This window comes from Taudactylus pleione, unplaced genomic scaffold (assembly GCF_031769625.1).
Source record: "Taudactylus pleione unplaced genomic scaffold, aTauple2 ptg000080l, whole genome shotgun sequence".
NCBI lineage: Eukaryota > Metazoa > Chordata > Amphibia > Anura > Myobatrachidae > Taudactylus > Taudactylus pleione.
This window is the reverse complement of record NW_028284482.1, coordinates 4769531-4792735: the sequence shown is the minus strand read 5'-3', so window position 1 is coordinate 4792735 and position 23205 is coordinate 4769531. Positions and strand designations below refer to the sequence as shown.

General features: G+C 42.9%; 1 protein-coding gene across 8 annotated transcripts in view; it reads left to right on the top strand.

Moving 5' to 3' along the window:
• LOC148532264 (uncharacterized) overlaps positions 1–23205 on the top strand; it is a 62982-nt gene that overhangs the window by 5743 nt on the left and 34034 nt on the right. For 3 of the 8 annotated variants that reach the window (XR_015877746.1, XR_015877747.1, XR_015877745.1), the window contains exon 2: positions 5998–6246. Coding sequence is in view for 3 of the 8 variants with exons in the window: in XM_088468033.1 (XP_088324159.1) it covers positions 6089–6246; positions 6757–7022; positions 8896–9029 (558 nt within the window). In the remaining 5 variants the exon portion in view is untranslated. Of the gene's footprint in view, positions 1–5997; positions 6247–6756; positions 7023–8895; positions 14316–23205 lie in introns of those variants that run through there. The other 5 variants (XM_088468035.1, XM_088468033.1, XR_015877749.1 and 2 more) reach the window with 5 other exon arrangements.

The window sequence follows — 23205 nt, the reverse complement described above, 5'->3', positions numbered from 1 at the left end:
CCAACTGTGTTTTTGCCAAGTTTAGAACTTGGATCTAAAAACCGAATCTCTCATGTTTTGGAAGAAATTTAAGTCCCTCTCTCGTGATTTCAGGTGCTGTGAGGTGGTCAAAATTGACTGGAGATGACTGGAAATTATATTATTAATAGAGACGTGCAGTTCGGTTCTCCAGAGCTCTGAATCCACCCGAATTTCGTGAATCCGAGTAAATCTAAGTCGCGGTTCTAATCTCCTGAGGATATCCGGGAAAATCCAGGTCACGGTTCTGATCATTTTGCAGTTCGGAATTTGGATTTTAAATCCGAATTTCGGGTTTTGGATTGCATAAATTACATGATTTTAGCTGTTTTTAACTTTTATCTATTTTTTATTTGAAAACTCCAGATCCAAAACCAAAACACTTGAGGGTGGTTTGCAAAACCAAATCCAGATCCAAAACCTTGAAGGAGATACAGATCCAAAACCAAAACACGGGGGTCGGCGCACATCCCTAGTTATTAATACTATAGGAACAAAAACAGGTAAATTTTACATGATTTTAGTTATTTTTATAAATTTTTAGAGAAATCCAAATTTGAAACTTGCTGAGGTGAAAAACCCGGGTCTGAGCAGGGAAATTCCCTGATCGTATATAACTGAAAGTAGTATAAGAGACACGGGGCCTAATTCAGACCGCTCGTGAGCGCAGGACGCTCACAAGCGGGTCGATGGTGCCCTAATGTGCATGCGCACGACGAAGGCTCGGGGTCTCGCACCAAAGGGGGCGTGCTGTCGGTGACTGACAGCACGCCCCCATGGGAACGCCTACCGTCTGAAGCCGGCCCCACTGACATCAGTAGTGAGGCCGGCTTCAGTAGTGATGTCAGCGGGAGTGATTTTGGCTCTGATAGAATCCAAAATCACTCCAGGGCTTGCGGCCATCGTGACCATCATCATGGACGCTCTCATAAGCTGTGGGTGGTAAGCCACAGCTATGCGAGCGTCCAAGAGGCCGCTCCATTTTTGGGTAGGAGGGCCCTGATTCAGAGCGAGCGCTCTGGTCAGAGCGTCCAGCTCTGAATCAGGCCCACAGAGAGCAAGGGAGGCTAAGAGACACAGAGGGGTAGGCTGAGGGTCACAGAGGGGGAGACTGAAAGACCCATGTGATGGGATTGAGGAACAAGGGGCAGGAGCAGGGCCGGATTAACAATGGGGCGGATGGAGCTGCAGCTCCAGGCCCTCCATTGCAATAGGCCCACAGGATCTGCAGAGTTGCAGAAGACAAGAAAAAAATATTTTCTTATTATAGCCTGGCTGCTGCCGGTCACCCAATACCCGCCCACTGAAAGCGCAACTCCCCGATTCCCCGTCAGCTCGCCCTACCGGCGGTTCAAGTAACGGCGTTGGGCATAATTCGGCAGTGCAGTGGGAGGCTTCATAAGTTCTCCTTGTACTGCACGCATGGTTTCCCAGCTCCTCTTCCCCCTCCACACCATGTGACAAGTGCCGCGGCCGCCGCACCCTCACACCCGACTGTAGCTGAGCTAAGCTTAGTCATCTCCATGAAGGCTACCCAGCTTCTACTTCTGATCGGGAATGGGCTGCTGCTGCTGATGGGGGACAGGCTGCTGCTGAGCCTTATTAGGAACATGATGTCCGTATCCTGTAGCTTGAGCCTCAGTGCACTGTCTCTGAAAAAGGTATGCTCTGCTCCCTATGAGTGCACTGCTACGCACTGTGAGTGACATATTGTGCTATAGGTATAGATATGTACAGTATGTATATTTTGATACATACAGATATATATATATATATATATATATATACACATATACATATACTGGGGTACCTAATTCTCTTTACTGCCCTCTGCTCTGGCCGGCCACACCCCTTATCTGCTGTACTGACCCTCTTTGCTCCATCCTGACACCCCCTTCATTGCTCTGTCCCACCCTCCTCCTCGTTTGCTCAGTTCTGCCTCTCTACCCGAAAGGTTAGGTCTAGACTATACAGCGCTGATGGACCTATGACCCGGCCTGAAAGGGGGAGGGGCGGGGATGCTAAAGCGTCCCCTCGCGGGCTCGCCACGCTTCGGGCACGGTGGCTCGCTGCGCTCACCACAAATATTTATTCCCCCTCTATGCCATAGTGGATGGTAACACAGGAGCGGTCCAGCCTCCTGCAGCAGTCACATGGTGGATACGTCACAGAGGTCCTTTAGCCACATAGGAAATAGCAGCAACCCTACCCCTAACTCCTTACTCCCAGCTCCCATACTTACTTTTTCCCAGCGGCTGGTTGTCTTCTTTCAATTTCCATCTCCCTTGCCTGGTAGCCAATGGGGTGAGAGCCAAGGCTTCAACTGTGCCCGCACTGGGGGACTGGGCAGACCTTACACAATTATTGCGTGTATGTGTGTGTGTATACAGAGACAGATATATATAATTTTTTAAATATACTCACAAACACATAATATATATATATATATATATATATATACACATACATATACGTGTGTGTACAATAGGCCCTTTCTCAATTACAGCTCCAGACCCATGTGTACCTTAATTTGGCACTGGGCAGGAGGCTGGAAAGACAGTAGGCTGGATTGACAGAGCAGGGGGCAGGAGGCTGTAAAAACAGGAGACTGGAGACAGCAGGCTGGATGGGATACAGGCAGCAGGAGGTACTTGTGGACTGAGCTGGGAAGACTGAGGATGATGGGGCCTGGCAGAGAGACACAGGGGGCAATGATGCTAAGAGACACACAGAGAGGGGGAGACTGAGAGAAACAGCATGGGGGAGGCTAAGAGACAGGGTGAGGGGGAGGCTGAAAGACAGAGTGAGGGGGAGTTTGAGAGACACAGGGGGAGGCTGACAGAAACAGGTTGAGGGTGAGACTGAAAGATATACAGGGTGGGGGGGGGCTGAGAGACACAGGGTGAGTGGGAGGCTGAGAGACAGGGTGAGGCTGAGAGACACAGAGTGAGGGGGAGGCTGAGAGTCACAGGGTGAGGGGAAGGCTGAGAGAGACACAGGGGGCAGAAGGCTGGAAAGACAGGAGGCTGGATTGACAGAGCAGGGGGCAGGAAGCTTGAAAGACGGAGCAGGAGGCTGGATAGACAGGAGCAGGAGGCTGTAAAGATAGGAGACTGTAGAAACACAAGGGACAGCAGGCTAGAGGGGATACAGGGAGCAGGAGTTGACATGGGGCACGAGTCTGGTTGAACCTTTGTTGTATGATGATGACAATGGTTATATTCCTACACAAATAGGCATCTTCTGGTCCGTGTGATTTCCTACATGAATAGTGAATACTGACTAGAGACACTGTCTGCCCAGGGAGGATCAGTGTCTTCAGAGGTTCCCCCGTTGCAGAGAAACCACCATATAGGTAAGGTGTATTTGGGATAGAATGGAGAGGAGTGCTCCCAGAGTGATGAGAAATGGGTGATGTGTCATGCTGACATGCCCCCATTTCGAGTGGCCATGCTCCATGTGATGTGTGGCCTTCAGTACCACTAAGAAATGTTTTCTGCTTGAACCACTGGTTGCACTATATCTTATTGAAATGATTGTGTATATTTTTATATATAAAAGTCAAGATGAAAATAAATAAGCCTTACAGAGCTACAAGTCAGCATCAGTTTTATAGGCTACAAAATATTTCCCAATATGGCACAAACAAGGCAGTATATAGCACATCTATGAAACATAGGGCCTAATTCAGCTTGGATTGCAAGTCTGCAATCGCACGAACCCGCTCGCTGCAAAATTATGCAATTAATGCAATCGCAATTTAAACGCTGCATGATATAAAGATGCCCACCAGCTTATAAAGCTGCCCACCTCCCATTACATACATCCGCAAGTCAGCAAAAACATCGGTAACATTGAGTAACATCGGATCCATACACACAGTTGTGGATGAGCTTGACCTGACTCACAAACTGTGAAGGAGCTACAGTAGGATGCCATTCCCAATATGGCCACATAGGTAGCAAGTTAATACATTATCTGATGAACCAGCTAAGTCAGAATGTACACATGTCCATAGAAAAGCAGTTACCTATTGTTCCAGCTGTCTATAATTGGGGGAAGGTCACTGACCACCACCTTCACAAGTGTATTCTGGGAAAAGCTATATAAACCACATGCAATCTCAGATCACTCTCTTTGGATACCGACTACCCACATACAGTACAAAGGGATTCTCCTTATAGCACACTTCTTTGGACACATTGCAAGTATCATTTTCATAGGGTGTGGTATAAGAGATAGACAGTAATTAGTTAGACAATGTCTAGATAGACACCAGATGTTAGACAGTCAATAGTTAGACAGGGAAAAAAGTTAGACACAAACAAAAGTTAGACATATAAAAAGTTCGACAGGTACAAAAGGTCGACAGGGTCAAAAGTTTGATATGACAATGGTCGACACAATAATGGTCGACAATAATTTTTTGTTTTGTTTTTTATCCCTACTCTTCACCCTAACCCTAACCCTCCTCTTGGTGCCTAAACCTAACCCTCCCTCCTGGTGCCTAATTCTAACCATGGGGGTAAGAGCCTAACAGTAACTCTCCAGTAAGTACCTAACCCTAACCCTAAAAAAAAATGTGTCGACCATTTTTGTGTCGATCTTTTTCATGTCTGACTTTTATCCTTGTTTAACTATTAACTGTCTAACATCTGGTGTCTATCTAGACATTTTCTAACTAATTACTGTCTGTCTATAGTCCAGAATACTTCTCTCTCTACTCATACACACACATGCATGTATTCTATCTTTCTCTATCGCTTTACACATATTCACGCATCCACAAAGAGCAATACTGATAATACATACACATATATTATTTCTATCTTTCAGCATATATACACACACACACACACACACACACACACACACACACACACACACACACACACACACACACACACACACACACACACAAGTATCCCTGAATTTAAAAATATAAGGAGGATTAGATATACAAAGTTTATTTAGAAACATAATTACTTCACATTTTAAGATGTGAATTGTGGACTCACTCTGAAGTAGTTTAGCAATATAGATGTATGTTGAAACTATAATGTATTGTCTCTATTGTATGTAAACATTTTATGCATTGTATATATGATCTTGTAGTTATCTTTATAAAGCAAATAAGTTTGTACTTTATGTCTGTTTGTTTGTTTAAATAACTGAGAGAAAGAATAAATTAAATGTTTATCTATATTTAGAATGTAGTATAGAGAATTGGATGCTAGATTGGTATTTATTTAGTGATTAACACATTATGGTGGGCTATTTGACGTGGAGGTCAATAGATGTGTAATACTTTGGCGGTATAGAACCAGATCAAACAAAGAAATTGTATAAGTAACTCTTACGAATTTCTAGTTGAGATGCTTTAGCATTGCAGCTGGGATCCCTTGTTTATGGTTGTCGAGGTACAAGGCGAATGTTCTGCCAATCAATGCCTCTTAAGTACATAGGATTTGTCACGGGGTTCGTATTTCGACGTGATTAGAGTAGTGGACAAGCCGCAAATTGCATTATATCCCAATAATTAATGAGATTAGTTATTAATAAAATCAAAGGCATGGTATCATGATTATGGTAGGGAGGAAAAGACACAGGATACCTATAACAAGTGGCAAGCCAGGCAAACTGCTTTAATTGTAATCCTCAATGGCCAAGAGGAACCATAATTAATTGCAGAGAATCCATTCCTTTACTTTTATAAAAAAAAAATTCATAATTAGGAAACAAATGCCTTTAATGACTGTGGATTATCTCCTCAAGGGAGAATAGGGACAATCTACCTATGGTTAATGTTCTAACATTTGTTTCTCTAGATGGACTAGGGATTGAATGTTGTACAGTTGTAGGTTTTGATTGTCTATTAACTTGAGATTTTTTGGAAAATGAAATATTTTATTTTTAAATGGAGTTATGTGTTTATCTCCTGTAGAACATGATATTCAGTTATATTGTTCTGTATCTTAGGGTAACAACACACCGACCCTCAATCAGAAATTTGTCTTTGAGAGTGGTCAGGCGGGTATGCGCTTCAGCGATGCTTTGGAATTCTGAGTAGATGGTTGCGCACACTGGACACCCTGGTAAAGCCATTAGTCGCTATTTTGGCTGCGTGAATTCAGGTCTACAAGACAAATTCATCGACTTCATTTCCTCGCAACAAACAAAGAAGTATTTACACAGATCGGTATTCCAATCATTAAGATCATCAAACAGGTATTTACTTAACATCACTAAACTCGCAGAAGATAGTATGTTCAATCCTGTTATACCAGCTAGTTATACATCTGCAGAACATTTATGGGCATAACTCCTAGATCAGGTGTACAGTTATGATAAAAACTTTATTAATAAGCAAAGAGTGTTTGATAAAACCAATAAAAGGTTCCAAATGTTGGTAAAATTAGTCCAGGTTTATGGGGACAAAATTTGGAGGCCAGAACATGCAGAAATGATAGCTAGAAGTATGTTGATTAAGGAAGTTAATGTAATAAATCAGGAAGATAGCTATAAAAATGCATAAAAAAAGATAAAGAGCTCGGTGAGTTATGTGCGGAGCTTAATAGTACTGAAGATCATATGGCACAATTACAACAGGATTTAGAAAGTAGAGTTCACATGATTAATAACGAACCTCTCAAATTCAATAGAAGAGCTATCTAAAAATAATCCTCGGGTGGACTCTACAGAGTTAATAACCATGAAACAAATTTGTGTTTTTAATAGGGAAAGTGGCAGTATAGCTGGACATCAAGTGGATTTAACTGGCTTGGATTTCACTGCATCACCACTTAGTCAGCAGGATGCAAGATCTCCTATAGCTTACCCAGTGATACGCACACTGGACTACACCCCAACACCGGTGGGAAATACTGTTGGTACACGGTCACAAGACTGCAAGAGTGGATGGGATGTAATAGATTCCACTCCTGCCTTAGTGCCAAGTACCAAAGGTAGAAAGGATTTGTACTCTGTGAATCAACCTCTTACAGGTAATGATATAAAGAGAACAAAGATCCTCTTGGAACTCAAAAAGGAATTTCCTCATTATGATAGCAGTTTAGTCCCTTTCACCTCATGTGATATTTTTGAGCGCCATTGCACTCAACTTAGGGTGGCCCCAGAAGATCGCATGGATCTATTCAAGTTGTGATCACCCACTCATCTCAGTCAAAGGTATGAGACAACTGGTGACTCAGCCCCCAGGAATGGTCGCTACCATGACAAAAAGGAAAGGATAGCTGCTCTGATGTTACTGACAACAGGACATTGGGAGGTAACTCCCAACATCCTGGATAGTTTCAAACCTACAATACACCACGTGCCTTTAGCTTTATGCGGTCAGTTTGAAGCTATGTATGGAACAGTAACTAATGACCATAGACCCCATATTCCACCAGGCATGATTCGCACATTTGTGGAAAAATTTCCTTACATAAATGTCAGTCTGCGCACAAATACTCAAAGGGAAACCACACTTGCAGGTGCAGCTAGAATTACTGAGGCGTTAGACAGGAAATATTGAGATCAAGAAATCTGTACAGATTAGGGAACAGGATACATCTTGTGGTGTAATGCGTGATCGACAGACTTATCCTGAACATTGCCCTAAAGCTGTTCAGCCTTCTGCTCCATCAGCAGAGGATGATAACCGAGTCTGCTACAGATGCAGACAGAAGGGGCATACAAGAAAAAACTATCCCAAACCATCTCCTTCTACAACAGGAAATACAAATGGTTTCCAAAAGAGAGATAACACCACTATAAACACAAAAGAGCAGTCGGCTGCACAACCATGGAAATATATGGCAACTGTAAATGTATAAGCAGATAAACAGTCTGCTTCACAGGTAACACCACAAAGTAAACATATTTCAGTCTGTGCTGCACAGGTCTCAACGGCAAACCTGGTGCAAATAGACTGAAGGTCAGGAGTCCCAAAGGATCTAACTCTGATATGCAGCCTTATTTTAGATTCTTCTGGGAGACCCCACATCACAGCTAAAATAAAAAAATAATTGGGTAGAAATCATGCTTGACAGTGGAGCAGAAATTTCCATCACCAATGTGGAGCATGATTTGGATCCAGATAGCCCTCAGTGTGTTTTGATCGGATTTGATCACAAACAAGGGGGGGTGACAGCCCACATGAGTGATACAGTCATTGTAGAAATCAATGATTTCTCTTTAAATATCCCCATGTGGTATTACCCAGGATCCAATAACATTATCGGAACTGATGTGATGACACAACAGGGATGGATATTGGATCTAGCAAATTGTATGCTATGGAAAGGTCCCAGAAATACAAGAATCTGTGTAATACAGCAGCATGATTTGGGTCCACTCATACATGCAAAAGACAGGAATGACAGTGGACTTGTGCATAAATGGCCAGAGGTCTCACAAAACACAGACCTTGAACCTATTATGTACAAGATAACCTAAAGGCACTGCTGCCACATGCAGCAATATGGTTAAACAAACCCTATCTACAGGGGGAGATGCCTATGCCCCTTGTAGGAGATTTAGTAATGTCAACGTTTTCTGTAAGACAGGTCCTTGGGATGCAAACTTGGAAGTACCATATCAGGTACTTGAGACAATGAATGATACGTGTATATGTTGAAGGTACAGAGGCCTGTAACTAGCAAGAAAAACTCTCAGAGGAGGTGCCAGGTATTGTGGGTCCATATTGACCAGGCAAAAATCACTCGTGCTTCCTAAATATGGTAGAGTACATGTGTGCTCATTGAGTTTTGAAGAACAGGGGGAGTGTAGGACAGGTAACACAACTCTCTAAAGGTTCTTGTAAGAAAACTCTGACTTGTGGTGAAAAGAACTGTGCTCATGCTTCTTTATTAGCAGATCATGGAGTACAAGAAAATATTGGTGACATCAGTACCCAGAAGATACCATTACAAATCCCATTCCTCCATAGGAGCCCAGAGGTGTGGGGTATACGGCCCTCTGAGCAAACTTGCCCTACAGACATTTAGCACTCTGTACTGGTAGGTGTTGTAGTAGTGGTTTTAGTAACTCCTCAGAATAACAAAGAGGATAGGGGGGTGTCAAATACAACTGTAATAGAGTGTTACCCCAGATCTGATCTTATTGATCAAGAGGGTCTCTTAATAGTTGAATGTAAGGAGGGTGAAATACAGGAGCCCTATTCTAATTACACCTTTGTACCAGGTCACTAGCCATTCAACCTTAGGCAGAGGCTAAAACAACTTATCCCCGCCTTTGCATTGAGCCATACAAATTGGTGGCTCACACAGTGGCGTGGTTGCCTGAATCTAACTTGCACTGCTTCATCTCTAGTTCCTGTTTTTGGTAGAGAGAGGAAAGGGTATACTGCAGGGAATTTAGGTATTCTTATGTCTAAGGTACAATACTTAATCCCAGATTTCAATCTGATATGTTAACATACGAAGGGTCACATCCTTATCTACATGATACAGATGGTTGTTGGAGATGCAAATGTGCAGTATTGTGTCAAGGGGATCATGACAGAATTCTCAGACATCAGTGCTGGAATACTGAAGGATCCTGCTTGATGGATGTAATTCCAAAAAAATCATCTAACCTAACGTATCTGGGCCAAGGTTACTGGTGCTTTTATCAACTCCAGAATATCTTGTATACTGTTTATGCTACTAACTGCACCCAAAGAGGAAATCTCCTCCGAGTGTATTGTACCCTTAATCCCACTCTAGGTATCGATGTAGCAGACGAGAGAGGAAGAACACCACTGACCCCGGAGAAGTGATTAGATATTCGCCCAGACACTCCAGTGAGACTGCAGATGATCCCGTTTGGTTTTGGTACTGAACTTAAAAACTGGCTGCTCGATTTTGGAAAAGAAGACGACATCTTGAATTAACTCAAACAGACAGAGAACCAAGCAACTATAATGCTAGAACATGATGCCGTAAAAATTACAAAGATTCTACACGCCTTAGAGGGAGATGCCAAAGTATCTTGGTGGGAAAGTCTTTTTGGATATAGCTCAAAAGCAACATCATTTTTCAATCTCCTTATACATCCCATTATAGTTGTTATTTTGCTGGTATTAATCCTGTATATTGTGCTACTAGTTGTCTACAGAAGGATAAAAAGAATGATTAAAAAAGTCATAGACACTGTAAAACTATATCATGAAGAAGAATGTTTATAGCACTGGCGTCACAAGGGGGGTGCGGGCAGCACCGGGTGACACAATCCGAGGGGGTGACACCAAAATAGCAGAGCTGCTCTGCTATTTTGGTGTCACCCCCTTGGATGGTGTCACCTAGCAGCCACACTCGTGAGAGGCAGGGGAGAGGCTGTTTGCTGTCCAGCAGCTGCTGCTACGCTAAGCCAGGCTTGCTCAGCAGAGAAGCACAGCAGCCCCTAACCCCTCCCTTGCCCATTGACTGCAGAGGATGGGGGCATGACGCATCCCCAAGATTGTCAAACATAAATGGGCATGGCTTCATGGAACGAAGTCATGCCCCCTTCCGCCCGCGAGGCTAAGGCCCAAGACCAACCACCGCACCGGGTGCAATCAAGGTGAGTGACGCCACTGCGTATAAGTAAAAGAAGAGAGCAAATATCAAACTATTAAGGGAGGGGGGCAATGTACAGTTATGAACTCTCTCTGTTATGGACTAGTTACTGAACTATCTACATCTAAGATTTTTGTTATGGACCACCTAGATAGGACAAGATTCAAATTTTTTCATTGGCTCATCTGTGATCAGATAGTTTATTTTTATAGAATATCCTTTGGGAGAGGGGACACTTTTTCCACTATGGATATCTCTAGGAAGTTTTTCCTGAGATATCATTTATATAGAGGTTTTTTTTATCTCCTCCATAGTCAGTAGGAAGAGGACAAGTGAGAGTTGTAGATCATTGTGGTCTTTCTCCCTCTTCCTGGATTTTTATCCATCTGGACTTGATTTTAAAAGAACTTTCTGGACATTACATCCAAATTTCTAATGAACAAAGAAATTTATTCCAATGTTTCAGGATTGTAAGCAAATATTTATATTTTGTCTGCATACTTTCTAAATGACACTTCTTTTGAATTTATAGGTCACTAAAACATGGCCCCCTAGTATAATTTCTCTTGTTCCCTTAAAATTTTCATAAAGTATTAAGTTTTGACCTACTTCAGAGGTGAGTAGATTAGATACACTTATATAGGGACAATTTTTTAAAGTAGGGCTGGGTGTACACTGGAAATGTATTGGATGATTTGTCATTTGTAAAATTGGAATGGCATGTTGTCCATATGATCTAATGTGTGTTCACATGCATCTTTCCTCACATCTTCTCATCTGATGTGTTGCACTTCGGGTGGGAGGATGTCGGCAGTAGCGCACGCAGGGGGGGTTTCTGAGTACCTAGAAACCCCCCCTGCCAGGCCAATTCATCCCCGCAGCGCACAAGTATTTATTTGTTTTTTTTAAAGTGAGACAGAGAGCTTTGTCTCTGTCTCATCAGGCTGTTCTGTGAGCTCCGACTGGGCAGCTTCCGCGTAGCTATGGGGATAGCTGAGAGCAGTACAGGGGAGCTGCTGTGGCTGCAGCTCCTCCCTGACAGCTCCCATGTGCCAGTGATGTCACTCACTGCACTCCTCCTCATCTGCACTCCGGGCAGCATGTAATTAGCACAGCCACTGGCACAAACAAGTTCATCTCACAGGTACTGTACCTCCCAGCTCTGTTTATACCATGGGTGTGGGGGGAGATGGTCTGTAGTCCGAGTGTGTGTAATGTGCAGTGCAATGTGCCTGTGTGTAATGTGCAGTGTGTGTCAGTGTGCAATGTGCAGTGTGTGTATGTGTATAATGTGCAGTGTGTGTATGTGTATAATGTGCAGTGTAAGTGTCTGTGTCTAATGTGCTCTGAGTGTCTGTGTGTAATGTGCAGTGTGTGTATGTGTCTAATGTGCAGTGTAAGTGTCTGTGTCTAATGTGCTCTGAGTGTCTGTGTGTAATGTGCAGTGTGTGTATGTGTATAATGTGCAGTGTAATGTGCAGTGTGTGTATGTGTATAATGTGCAGTGTGTATGTTTATAATGTGCAGTGTAAGTGTCTGTGTGTAATGTGCAGTGTGTGTATGTGTATAATGTGCAGTGTGTGTATGTGTATAATGTGCAGTGTGTATGTGTATAATGTGCAGTGTAAGTGTCTGTGTGTAATGTGAAGTGTAATGTGCAGTGTGTGTATGTGTATAATGTGCAGTGTAAGTGTCTGTGTGTAATGTGCAGTGTGTGTCAGTGTGCAATGTGTAATGTGCAGTGTGTGTCAGTGTGCAATGTGCAGTGTGTATGTGTTTAATGTGCAGTGTAAATGCCTGTGTGTAATCTGCAGTGTGTAATGTGCATTGTGTGTCTGTGTAATGTGTAAGTGTGTGTAATCTGCAATGTAAATGTCTGTGTGTAATGTGCAGTGTAAGTGTCTGTAACCTGCTCTGAGTGTATGTGTGCGGGAGGGGATGAGGGGGGCAGTCCAAATTGCTAATACAACTATACTTACATAATACATTGCACGGGCATGTGGGTGGTATATATATATATATATATATATATATACATATACATACAGAAACCCCCCCTTACAAATCCTGTGTTTGCCCCTGTGTCGGGAACGACAGCATGCAGTTGAATGAAAAATGGAAAGTTATCTCAGACTACTGTTGGGGGAGTGCATGTTGTGTTAGAGTGGTGTGTGGAGGATGTGGTGGTTTTTCTGTTTTCTCTCTGTCTCTGAGCGGGAGGTGTGCAATAGGTTTTAAATTAAAAAAAAAAATCATCAGAAAATCCACCGCTTTCCTGGACTTGTGGACAGATACATTGTGGTGATGGAGAAAAGCACAATGAGCACAAGTTTTTGGACAGCACCTGGAAATGGCTTTCAGCACTTGTCGTAGACATTGGCTGGCGTACCAGTCCCCAGTGATGGTGCTCTCTTGCACCAGTAGCTACACAAACAGTCTTGGTCACAGAACCAGAATCATCAAACCTAGGCAGCATGTTACGGCTTCAAATCATCTGAACCCCCTCCTGCTCTTGAGGGAACTGATGGGGCAACCAGCATGCAGAAACCTTGCTTAGGCCAAGCTTTTAATGGATTATCAATCTGGTGGATCCTGATGAGATGTCAATCTCCTCTAACTGGGCCATGGTAACCCTGGTACCCACTTCAATTATGTCTCACACGGTAGCAGCGTTGTCCTAGTTGTTGGCAGGAACAGGTCAGTTGTAGCAATCCTTGTCTTTCAGGGACAGTCTCCCATGCTAAAATTCTGCAAACCCTGCAAATACCGTGGTTCGGGATGGTGCTTCCTCGACAAAAGCAGCTCGCAGTGAGTCAAACCTCTCCTGTTGTCACAGAACTCTCTTCTAAACATAGAAGATCATGGCTTAGAAGATCATGGCTTGTGAGGGTAGTGGAGAAGCTGACTTCTTCAGTGTGTAGGGTTGTTTATCGATGAGTCAAAATTTTACAGGAACTTTAATCAGAGATTATTTGAAATGGACTACCTATGCACATCTGGAGGCTTGTTGTGCGCCCATTGTATGCACAGTGTTAATTGTTCTGGGGTGGGGGGAGATTGGGAGGACCATGGCATCTTTTGAACATCATTCTGATGGGCACCTAGACTTAAGATTTCCAACTTGTAGTATGAGATTTTTCGACAACAGGGAGACTGTGGAGGAGCTAGGATGCCATTCCCAATATGGCCACATAGGTAGCAAGTTAATACATTATGTGATGAACCAGCTTAGTCAGAATGTACACATGTCCATAGAAAAGCAGTTACCTATTGCTCCAGCTGTCTGTAATTGGGGGAAGGTCACTGACCACCACCTACACAAGTGCATTCTGGGACAAGCTATATAAATCACATGCAATCTCAGATCACTCTCTTTGGATACCGACTACACACATACAGTACACAGGGATTCTCCTTACAGCATGCTTCTTTGGACACATTGCAAGTATCATTTCTGTCTGTATATGTTTTGCCTATATTGTGCATCCATATATTGTTTTCGCCATCCTGCAATATAATCTATACAATATATTTAGGCACAACAAATAGCTATCACTGTAATTTATCTACAATCTAAGCCCTATCTGCATTACAATGGACAGTATTCACACATGCCTGTGCAAGCTCACATCACACACACACACATATATATATATATCCCTTCACCTATATGCCTGCACCCATTCCTTGTACACAAATAAACAACAATATATTCCCCTAGGTCAGTGTTGGCTAACCTTGACACTCCAGCTGTTATGGAACTACATAACCCAGCATGCACTGCTACAGTTTTGCTATTAGGGCATGCTAAAACTGTGGCAGGGCATGCTGGGATATATAGTTCCACAACAGCTGGAGTGTCAAGGTTAGCCAACACTGCCCTAGGTGTTTTCTTTCAGATATATTGCATCCTACAATGAATCAATAGATCACGGGTCTGTCGTAGAGTAGAACATGGAAGTTAGCACTTATATACGCAAAACGCACACGCACATACATTAATACATTCTGCTAGAACGTCATAAGCACATGGAAGTCAGCACTTAATATACACATCACATGCACACTCACAACCACATGGTCTCTCTATATATATACTCATACACACACATGCATGTATTCTATCTTTCTCTATCTCTTTACACATATTCACACATCCACAAAGAGCAATACAGGTTGAGTCTCCCATATCCAAATATTCCGATATACGGAATATTCTGAAATACTGATTTTTTTTGGCTTGACTGAGAAAATTGAACCTTTGATTTTTGATGGTTCAATGTACACAAACTTTGTATAAGGCACACATTATTACAAATATTGTATAATATTACCTTCAGGCTGTGTGTATAGGGTGTATATGAAACATAACTGAATTTATGTTTGTACACAAACTTTGTTTGAGCCACAAAAGTATTGAAAATATTGTATAAAATGACCTGCAGGCTGTGTGTATAAGGTGTATATAACACATAAATGCATTCTGCGTGTATATTTGTGTCCCATTCCCAAGGTATTTCATTATTATATGCAAATATTCCAAAATACGGAATATTCTGTTATCCAAAATACCCCTGGTCCCAAGCATTTTGGATATCGGAGACTCAACCTGTACTGATAATAAATACACATATATTATTTCTATCTTTCAGCATATATACACACACACACACACACACACACACGTATCCCTGAATTTAAATACACAAGGAGGATTAAATATACAAAGTTTATTTAGAAACAGAATTACCTCACATTGTAAGATTTGAATTGTGAACTTACCGTATATACTTGAGTATAAGCCAACCCGAATATAAGCCGAGGTACCTACTTTTACCCCAAAAAACTGGGAAAACTTATTGACTCGCGTATAAGCCTAGTGTGGGAAATGGCAGCAGCTGGTAGTGCCCCCAGTAGTTATTCCCCCTGGTTGTGCCCCCAGTAGTAATCCGTCCTGGTAGTGCACCCAGTGGTAATCCCCCCTTTCAGTGCCTCCAGTGGTAATCCCCCCTTTCTGTGCCTCCAGTGGTAATCCCCCCTTTCAGTGCCTCCAGTAGTAATCCCCCCCTGGTAGTTCCCCCTGTAGTAATCCCCCCCTGGTAGTGCCCCCTGTAGTAATCCTCCCCTGGTAGTTCCCCCAGTGGTAATCCCCCCTTTTAGTGCCCCCTGTAGTAATCGCCCCCTGTAGTAACGGCCCCCTGGTAGTGCCCCCTGTAGTAATCGCCCCCTGGTAGTGCCCCCTGTAGTAATCGCCCTCTGTAGTAATCTCCCCCTGTAGTCCCCCCCCCCAGTAGAGAGAGATGTGATAAGAATAAATAAAAAAAATCACTTACCTGAAACTCCCGCTCCTGGTCCCGCCACTATCCGCTCCTCCGGCCGCTTTGCATGGGAGAGACGTCGTCATGACGACGTGTCTCCCATTACCCACTGCGGGAGCCGGAAGATGGCTCCCGCAGTGGGAGCAGCAGCAGCCGCTGAGAGTCTGACAGACTCTCAGCGGCTGCTGATTACAGCAAACACGCAGCTGCCGGCTCCAGCGGCTGTGTGTTTGTGCTGTGTAGCGCTGACCGAACTCCGTCCGGTCAGCGCTACACTTCACTCGAGGGGGTACTTTTTCAGCACAAAAAATGTGCTGAAAAACTCGGCTTATACTCGAGTATATACGGTACTCTGAAGTAGTTTAGCAATATAGATGTATATTGAAACTATAATGTATTGTCTCTATTTATATGTAAACATTTTCTGCATTGTATATATGATCTTGTAGTTATCTTTATAAAGTAAACACATTTGTACTTTATGTCTGTTTGTTTAGATAACTGAGAGAAAGAATGAATGAAATGTTTATCTATATTTAGAATGCAGTATAGAGAATTGGATGCTAGATTGATATTTATTTAGTGATTAACACATTATGGTGGGCTATTTGATGTGGATGTCAATAGATGTGTAATACTTTGGCGGTATAGAACCAGATCAAACAAAAAAATTGCATAATTAGCTCTTACGAATTTCTAGTTGAGATGAGATGGTTGTCGAGGTACAAGGCGAATGTTCTGTCAATCAATGCCTCAAGTACATCGGATTTGTCACAAGGTTCGTATTTCGACGTGACTAGAATAGCGGACAAGCCGCAAATTGCATTATATCCCAATAATTAATGAGATTAGTTATTAATAAAATTAATAAAATCAAAGGCATGGGATCATGATTATGGTAGGGAGGAAAAGACACAGTATCCCTATAACACAAATTGCAAAACTTCCTGTCGCCATCTAGATCTCTGGATGTGCATGCTGTTGCAGGGGCTTAATTATGCACGCCCCTGTAATGGTGTTCAAATGCACCGGCACGCCTGCATTCTCTTGATCACCCCCCATCACCACCCCCAAACAGTTCTTCTTGTCAATCTATCTGCGATGGGTCCACATACTCACTGCGATCGCATGCACAGTGCTCGACAACCTCCCATCTGTGTACGCTTTAGCACTTGCGATCCCAGCTGAATCAGACCCATAGTGCACTGCAGTCAAAGTTGATAATTAATTATTAATTATATGATTTGATGATATTACTCTGTATCTATGGAAAAGCTTCATTAAATGGGACAAACACCTGGATGAGAAGCTGGTAATGGATGGCATTGCAAGATACAAAAGAACAAGAACACCCCAGTAAAGCACAGAAAGATACACTGCCTGTCATACACACACAATCTTGGCAAAACCCATAATGAAAAGTGGTGCACAATGGAATTGTCCTTCAGATTATGTATATTAAACAGGATATGCACAGTTTAACAAATCAAGCACTTAAGTGACAGGGACTGCGGCTGAAGTGCTTGGTTTCTTTGGGCCCCCACAAACCAAGTTACCAATGGGCTTAGCTAACAGTGTTGCAAATCTTTGTCATAGTTGGAAGATGTCATTAACATCGACATCCTCACCCTCATCATTGTTAATATCATCATGACACAATATTAACTCAAATAACAAATCCTGAGCAGGGTCTTAGGCCCAGATTCATTACAGATCACAACTGCGTATGCAATTGTGATTATACACACAGTCTCACTGCGATAGTATGTTAATCCATTTTGGTTGCTATCCCATCGCAGCATAACATAAGGACGCCCACATTAATTAGCACACATACTTACTGTTTAGCAAGACTGCAAAACCATCGGTACAATCGAATACCATTGCAGCCTTACGCCCACTTGCACAAGCCCTGACCTTACTCAGAAGTTGCTAACTTCCACGCACACTGTGAGACCTCAGGCTGCATACGTCATCGCAGTGGATAATTTGTGCATGCAGCTGCAACGGCATCCAAACGCACTGAGATGTCTGCGTTTCGCAGACCACCCAAAAACGGCACTTGCGGTCAATCACTCTGCAATGGGTTTGCGTAGTCACTGTGATCGCAGTTCCCATCGCAATACCGGTTTGTGCACTGAGATGCATTCGCATCTGCAGAACGCAACAATCGGCCAAATGTATGCATATTAAGTAACTGCATTCCTTGCTGACTCAGGCCCAGACTCTCTTATTCCTGCATAATCGTAGCTGCGTATGGTAGTGAATCAGGTCCTAAGTGAAGTAAACCATTTTGCTATCATGTCTCCATGTTTTTCCAACAGATTGACAGCGTTATGCCTCTTAGTGAAGCCAGTAATTGTGATTGAACTGACAATGGCCCTCATTCAGACCCACTCGCAAGCGGGCGCACGTACGTTAGGCGTACGTACAAAAATATTTAAATTCAATGGCTCGCTCGTATTTTCGTTCGCATCTAAAATTCCTCCCTAAACTCTGACGACCCCTCCTCTAACTAACGAGCGTACAAAATAGCGAGCGTACATCCCCGAAATGGCTTGAAAGGAACGCACGCACACGTATAAACAGGAAGTGGCCTTGTCAGATGTCGATTACCTGCTCCTTTATTCTGCCTACCTCCATCAATCGTATCATGCCAATCAATGTATCAATTAGCTTAATTGTTTGTTTTTTTTCAACACAATGCAAGAAACTTTACTCTTGTCCGTGTTTGTGTTTACCCGCAGAATACGTACGGATGAAACATTCGCTTTTATTGTTCAAAAAACATGTGAACCACAATTAAACAATTGTACTATTGCTGTGGATCCCCGCATATTTCCCTGGGTTGATTTCTTTATTTAAATTTGCTTACGCATGTCACTGCATCAAGCCTATCATAACTCTCCAGAGATTTCTGGCCCTGTCGAACACATGACTCATACACTAACCAATAAAATTGCTCCTGTTAATTTCCAAAATACATTAGCCAATCAGAAAATTTTTACACACTTTATCAAAAATGATTTTTAAGAAAAACACCATTGCCATCATGAGAGCCTCCGCATTCACCAGGCGTGAGCTGCTGGTGCTTACGGAGGTCATGGATCGCCGGATCACCAGCCAGCCTCAACCCATGACCAACCAGCAGAAGCGCTCCGCGTATGCGGAGGTACGGTCCCGCCTGCGGTCCTTCGGCTCACGCCGCAACATCGGGCAGCTGGAGCGCAGGTGGTCCGACCTGCAACGGCGAACGCCCCGCTTGCTGGCATGCTTTCGCATGCAGATCCTGGCAAGTAAGTGTTATGTATTGTGGTTTTAATGTTTGTGTTTGTGGGGCAAACTGCGTGTGCATGTTTTCCTGTCTGTTCTATTTATTATTTGTACTCATATCTGCGTGTGCATGTTTTCCTGTCTGTTCTATTTATTATTTGTACTCATATCTGCGTCTGCATGTTTTCCTGTCCGTTCTATCTATTATTTGTACTCATATCTGCGTGTGCATGTTTTCCTGTCTGTTCTATTTATTATTTGTACTCATATCTGCGTCTGCATGTTTTCCTGTCTGTTCTATTTATTATTTGTACTCATATCTGCGTCTGCATGTTTTCCTGTCTGTTCTATTTATTATTTGTACTCATATCTGCGTCTGCATGTTTTCCTGTCTGTTCTATTTATTATTTGTACTCATATCTGCGTCTGCATGTTTTCCTGTCTGTTCTATTTATTATTTGTACTCATATCTGCGTCTGCATGTTTCCCCTCTATTTCTGTTTTTTTAATTCTGCTATTTTTTTTTTTTTTTTTTATTTATTTTTTTTTAGTTTGGTTGCCCGGATTTGTCCATAAACTAAACGCAATTTCTTTGACATATTTTAGGGGGACAGCCAAGACTCCGCCGTCACCGTCCGTCCAGACGGCGTTCCCGCCCACTCTCCCCAACCCCCAGCCAACACTCCACCCCAAATCTTTCCCCTATTCCCCACTCCTCCCCATCCTTCCCAGACCCTCTCCCGGAAATGTCGGGCCTCCTTCCCCTCCGTCCCACTTCCCCCTCTCCTCCACCCACCCCTCTTCCAATTACCCCCTCCCCGGAGTCCAGCATAACTCCGCCCCATTCTTTGGGGAATGACGGATCCTCCGAGGAGGATCATGGAGGTTTGGCCGGAGCTCCCGTTTTGTCTCCCGGTATGTTTTTTAAATTTTTTTTTTAAAGCACAAACTGTTTGTATGTAATCATGTGTCGTGCCTTTCTTCGTGTTTTTGTGGCTTGACTTTTGTTGATTGTGAAGGTTTGCCTTTACCTCTTCCTGGTGATTTAAGCATACACATATCATACCTGTGGGAATTTGTACCTAGGCCTTGTATTTTTGCCAGCCCACCCTTTTTATTTTTGTTTTTGGGTTTAGGAGTGATTTGGTTTTTTTTTTACATTTTTCTGTGGATTCCCTATTGTTGTATTAACCCACACACTTTTCTCACCCACAGAGGAACAGAGGCGTCGGCAAGAGGTGGCGGATGTTGTGGGGCAGATGCGCCAACATGTAATCGGCCTTCTGGTGGCCCTCGACCGGCTGTCTGGCCTCCTTCGGCATTAGTTTTTTTTTTTTGGTTCTATTTTCCAATTAAATTTATTAAGACAAATATACGTTGTGGCTCATTTTTAAAAACCAAAACCAAGATAGTTTAGCCTGACATAAGTAGACTGTTCCTGCAAGGATTTCCCTTTTTTAAAAGTTAGATTGTGTTTTGTCTTTGTATGTCAAACAGACACCAGAAACACATAACAGTAACAATGTCATTTCCCTTTTTGGGTCTAGTGTCAATTACAGATTTCTACATTTTCCAGGTTCCTACTTGGTGCGCAAGCTGCTTAGGCCAATCTTACAAATCCCAAGGTTGGGCCAGGCTTCCTTTTGGTGTGGATTGGGAAGCTGAAAACATTTCAGTTTTGCTCAACTGGCGTCAGTACTGGTTTACCCCTTAGTCAAATGTAACTTGTGTTAACCTGGTTACACTTGCTGTTAACGTCCCAAAAAAGGAAGACCATTTCACTCGTCCAACATTTATTCACAACATAACAGAGAAAACAAAGTGGTCACTCCCAAAAAATATACACAGTGATAAATTCAAATACAACACATACCAAGAAATAATTAAATAAAAACACAAAATCAAGAACTGGTTGACGAAGGACCATGCCAACATGATTCCACAAACATGGCGTTGCGATATGGGTTCCAGAATATATGCCCAAAAGGACCAGATCCAGGTTTGGTAAGGGTAGCAGGAAGTAGTGAGCGTTGGAGTGGCAAAGATTATGTGAACAAACAGAAGATGGTGATAAAAATAAAAATAAATTAGATGTTCGCCAAAAAACACAAACACATTAGGTATAAACACTGGAGTTTTGTTCAAACTTACCTAAAAAATCTGGCCACCACATCATCGCGTATGGCCCCCCCACATACTGACCTTCGACCAACCTCGGGGGGGCCATCCTCAGGTAAGGCATCCTCTGGCTGCATTGGGACACCACTCCTTATGGCAATGTTGTGAAATATCCCACACAGGACCACAATTTTCGACACCATATCCGGCACATACATGAGCTCGCCACCAGAGCGGTGGAGGCATCTGAATCGGCCTTTTAAAAGGCCGATACAGCGCTCCACCACTTGCCTGGTGGCTGTAAGTGCGGAATTATACGCACTTTGTGGCCCTGGTGTGGGAGCCAAATAAGGAGTGAGCAGCCAGGACATGCAAGGGTATCCACTGTCTCCTGTGAACAAAAATAGACCACATCAGGAACACTGTGTATCAAGCTTAACATTGTTATGTACTAAAGGTTTCCACTTACCCAGAAGCCACGCATCACCAGCTTGTAGGTTGGTTAATTTCTGCCATATCCCTGATTGCCGGATGACGAAGGAGTCATGAGCACTTCCGGGTAATTTAGCATTCAGGGACAGGATCTGGAGGGAGGCATCACATACCACCATTACATTCAGGGAGTGATAGTGTTTCCTGTTTCTAAATATTGCCTCCAGCCGTGCTGGAGGCTGAAGTGGTATGTGAGTACCATCCACAACCCCTATGATGTGTGGGAAGCCAGCTATTTGGTAAAAATTGGCCTTGGCCACACTAAGGGCACCCATATCCAAAGGCATTTTAATAAAATGATGGAGGTGCTTGAAAAGTGCCTCCATCACTGCCCTCAGGATCCGGGAAAAGGAGGATTGGGAGATGCCCGCCACTATTCCCACCGTTGTTTGAAACGATCCTGAGGCACAGAAATGTAACACCGCCATAAATTGCGTCAGTGGTGGTATTGCTGTTGGACTGTCAATTTGCCGCTCAAGATCACTTTCTATTAATGAGAGAGTGTCTATGATGATTTTGGGAGGTAGACGGTAGCGTCTTAAAACCTCATCATCGGGCATTCCAAAAAGGGTGACACGTGTTCGAAATATCTGGGGCCTTGCATGCCTACGATGCCTACGCCTGGGACGAGTTTGAGGTTGGTCGTCTTCCGGGAGCAGGGCCAGAACAATTCGCCCCAGATCTACCTGAAATTCAAAGTTTACAATGTAAGGCTTTTGACCCACCCCAAAAGTAACAAAAAACAACTTAGCTTTCTGATACCATCCATAGCTGCTTACATGCCGGGGTATTGTCATGATACGTATAAACTGTAAAAAAGCCAACAATGAGACTTCAAAAATTTAGAGGGTGTTTTTTTTTTTTTTAAATTGTTGCAAGCCAACACAGAAAATAGCGGAAACACACATTTGGCCATCGATGAAAACGACATTGCACACCGTACGTCAAATAGGGTTCAAATGGACCCAAAAAATGGAAAAGGGAAAAGCAAAACTGGATTATATGATGAATAAGCCGTCAAAAATGCGGTAATTAATTCGCAAATGCAAGTCACTACACCAACAGTCAAAAATGCGGTAATTAATTCGCAAATGCAAGTCACTACACCAACAGTCAAAAATGCGGTAATTAATTCGCAAATGCAAGTCACTACACCAACAGTCAAAAATGCGGTAATTAATTCGCAAATGCAAGTCACTACATCAACAGTCAAAAATGCGGTAATTAATTCGCAAATGCAAGACAAAAAATGGACTTACCCAACTCGAATATATAAGATTTCCCCAAAAAACTTCTTTGGGTCCGAAAACCAAAAAAAACTAAAAAAGATGAAATGAGTGTTAAACAAATTAACGAACCACAAAACAGAAGAATACACCAATTGGCCACAAATTTGACTGCACAAAACTTACCAAATCAGGAAA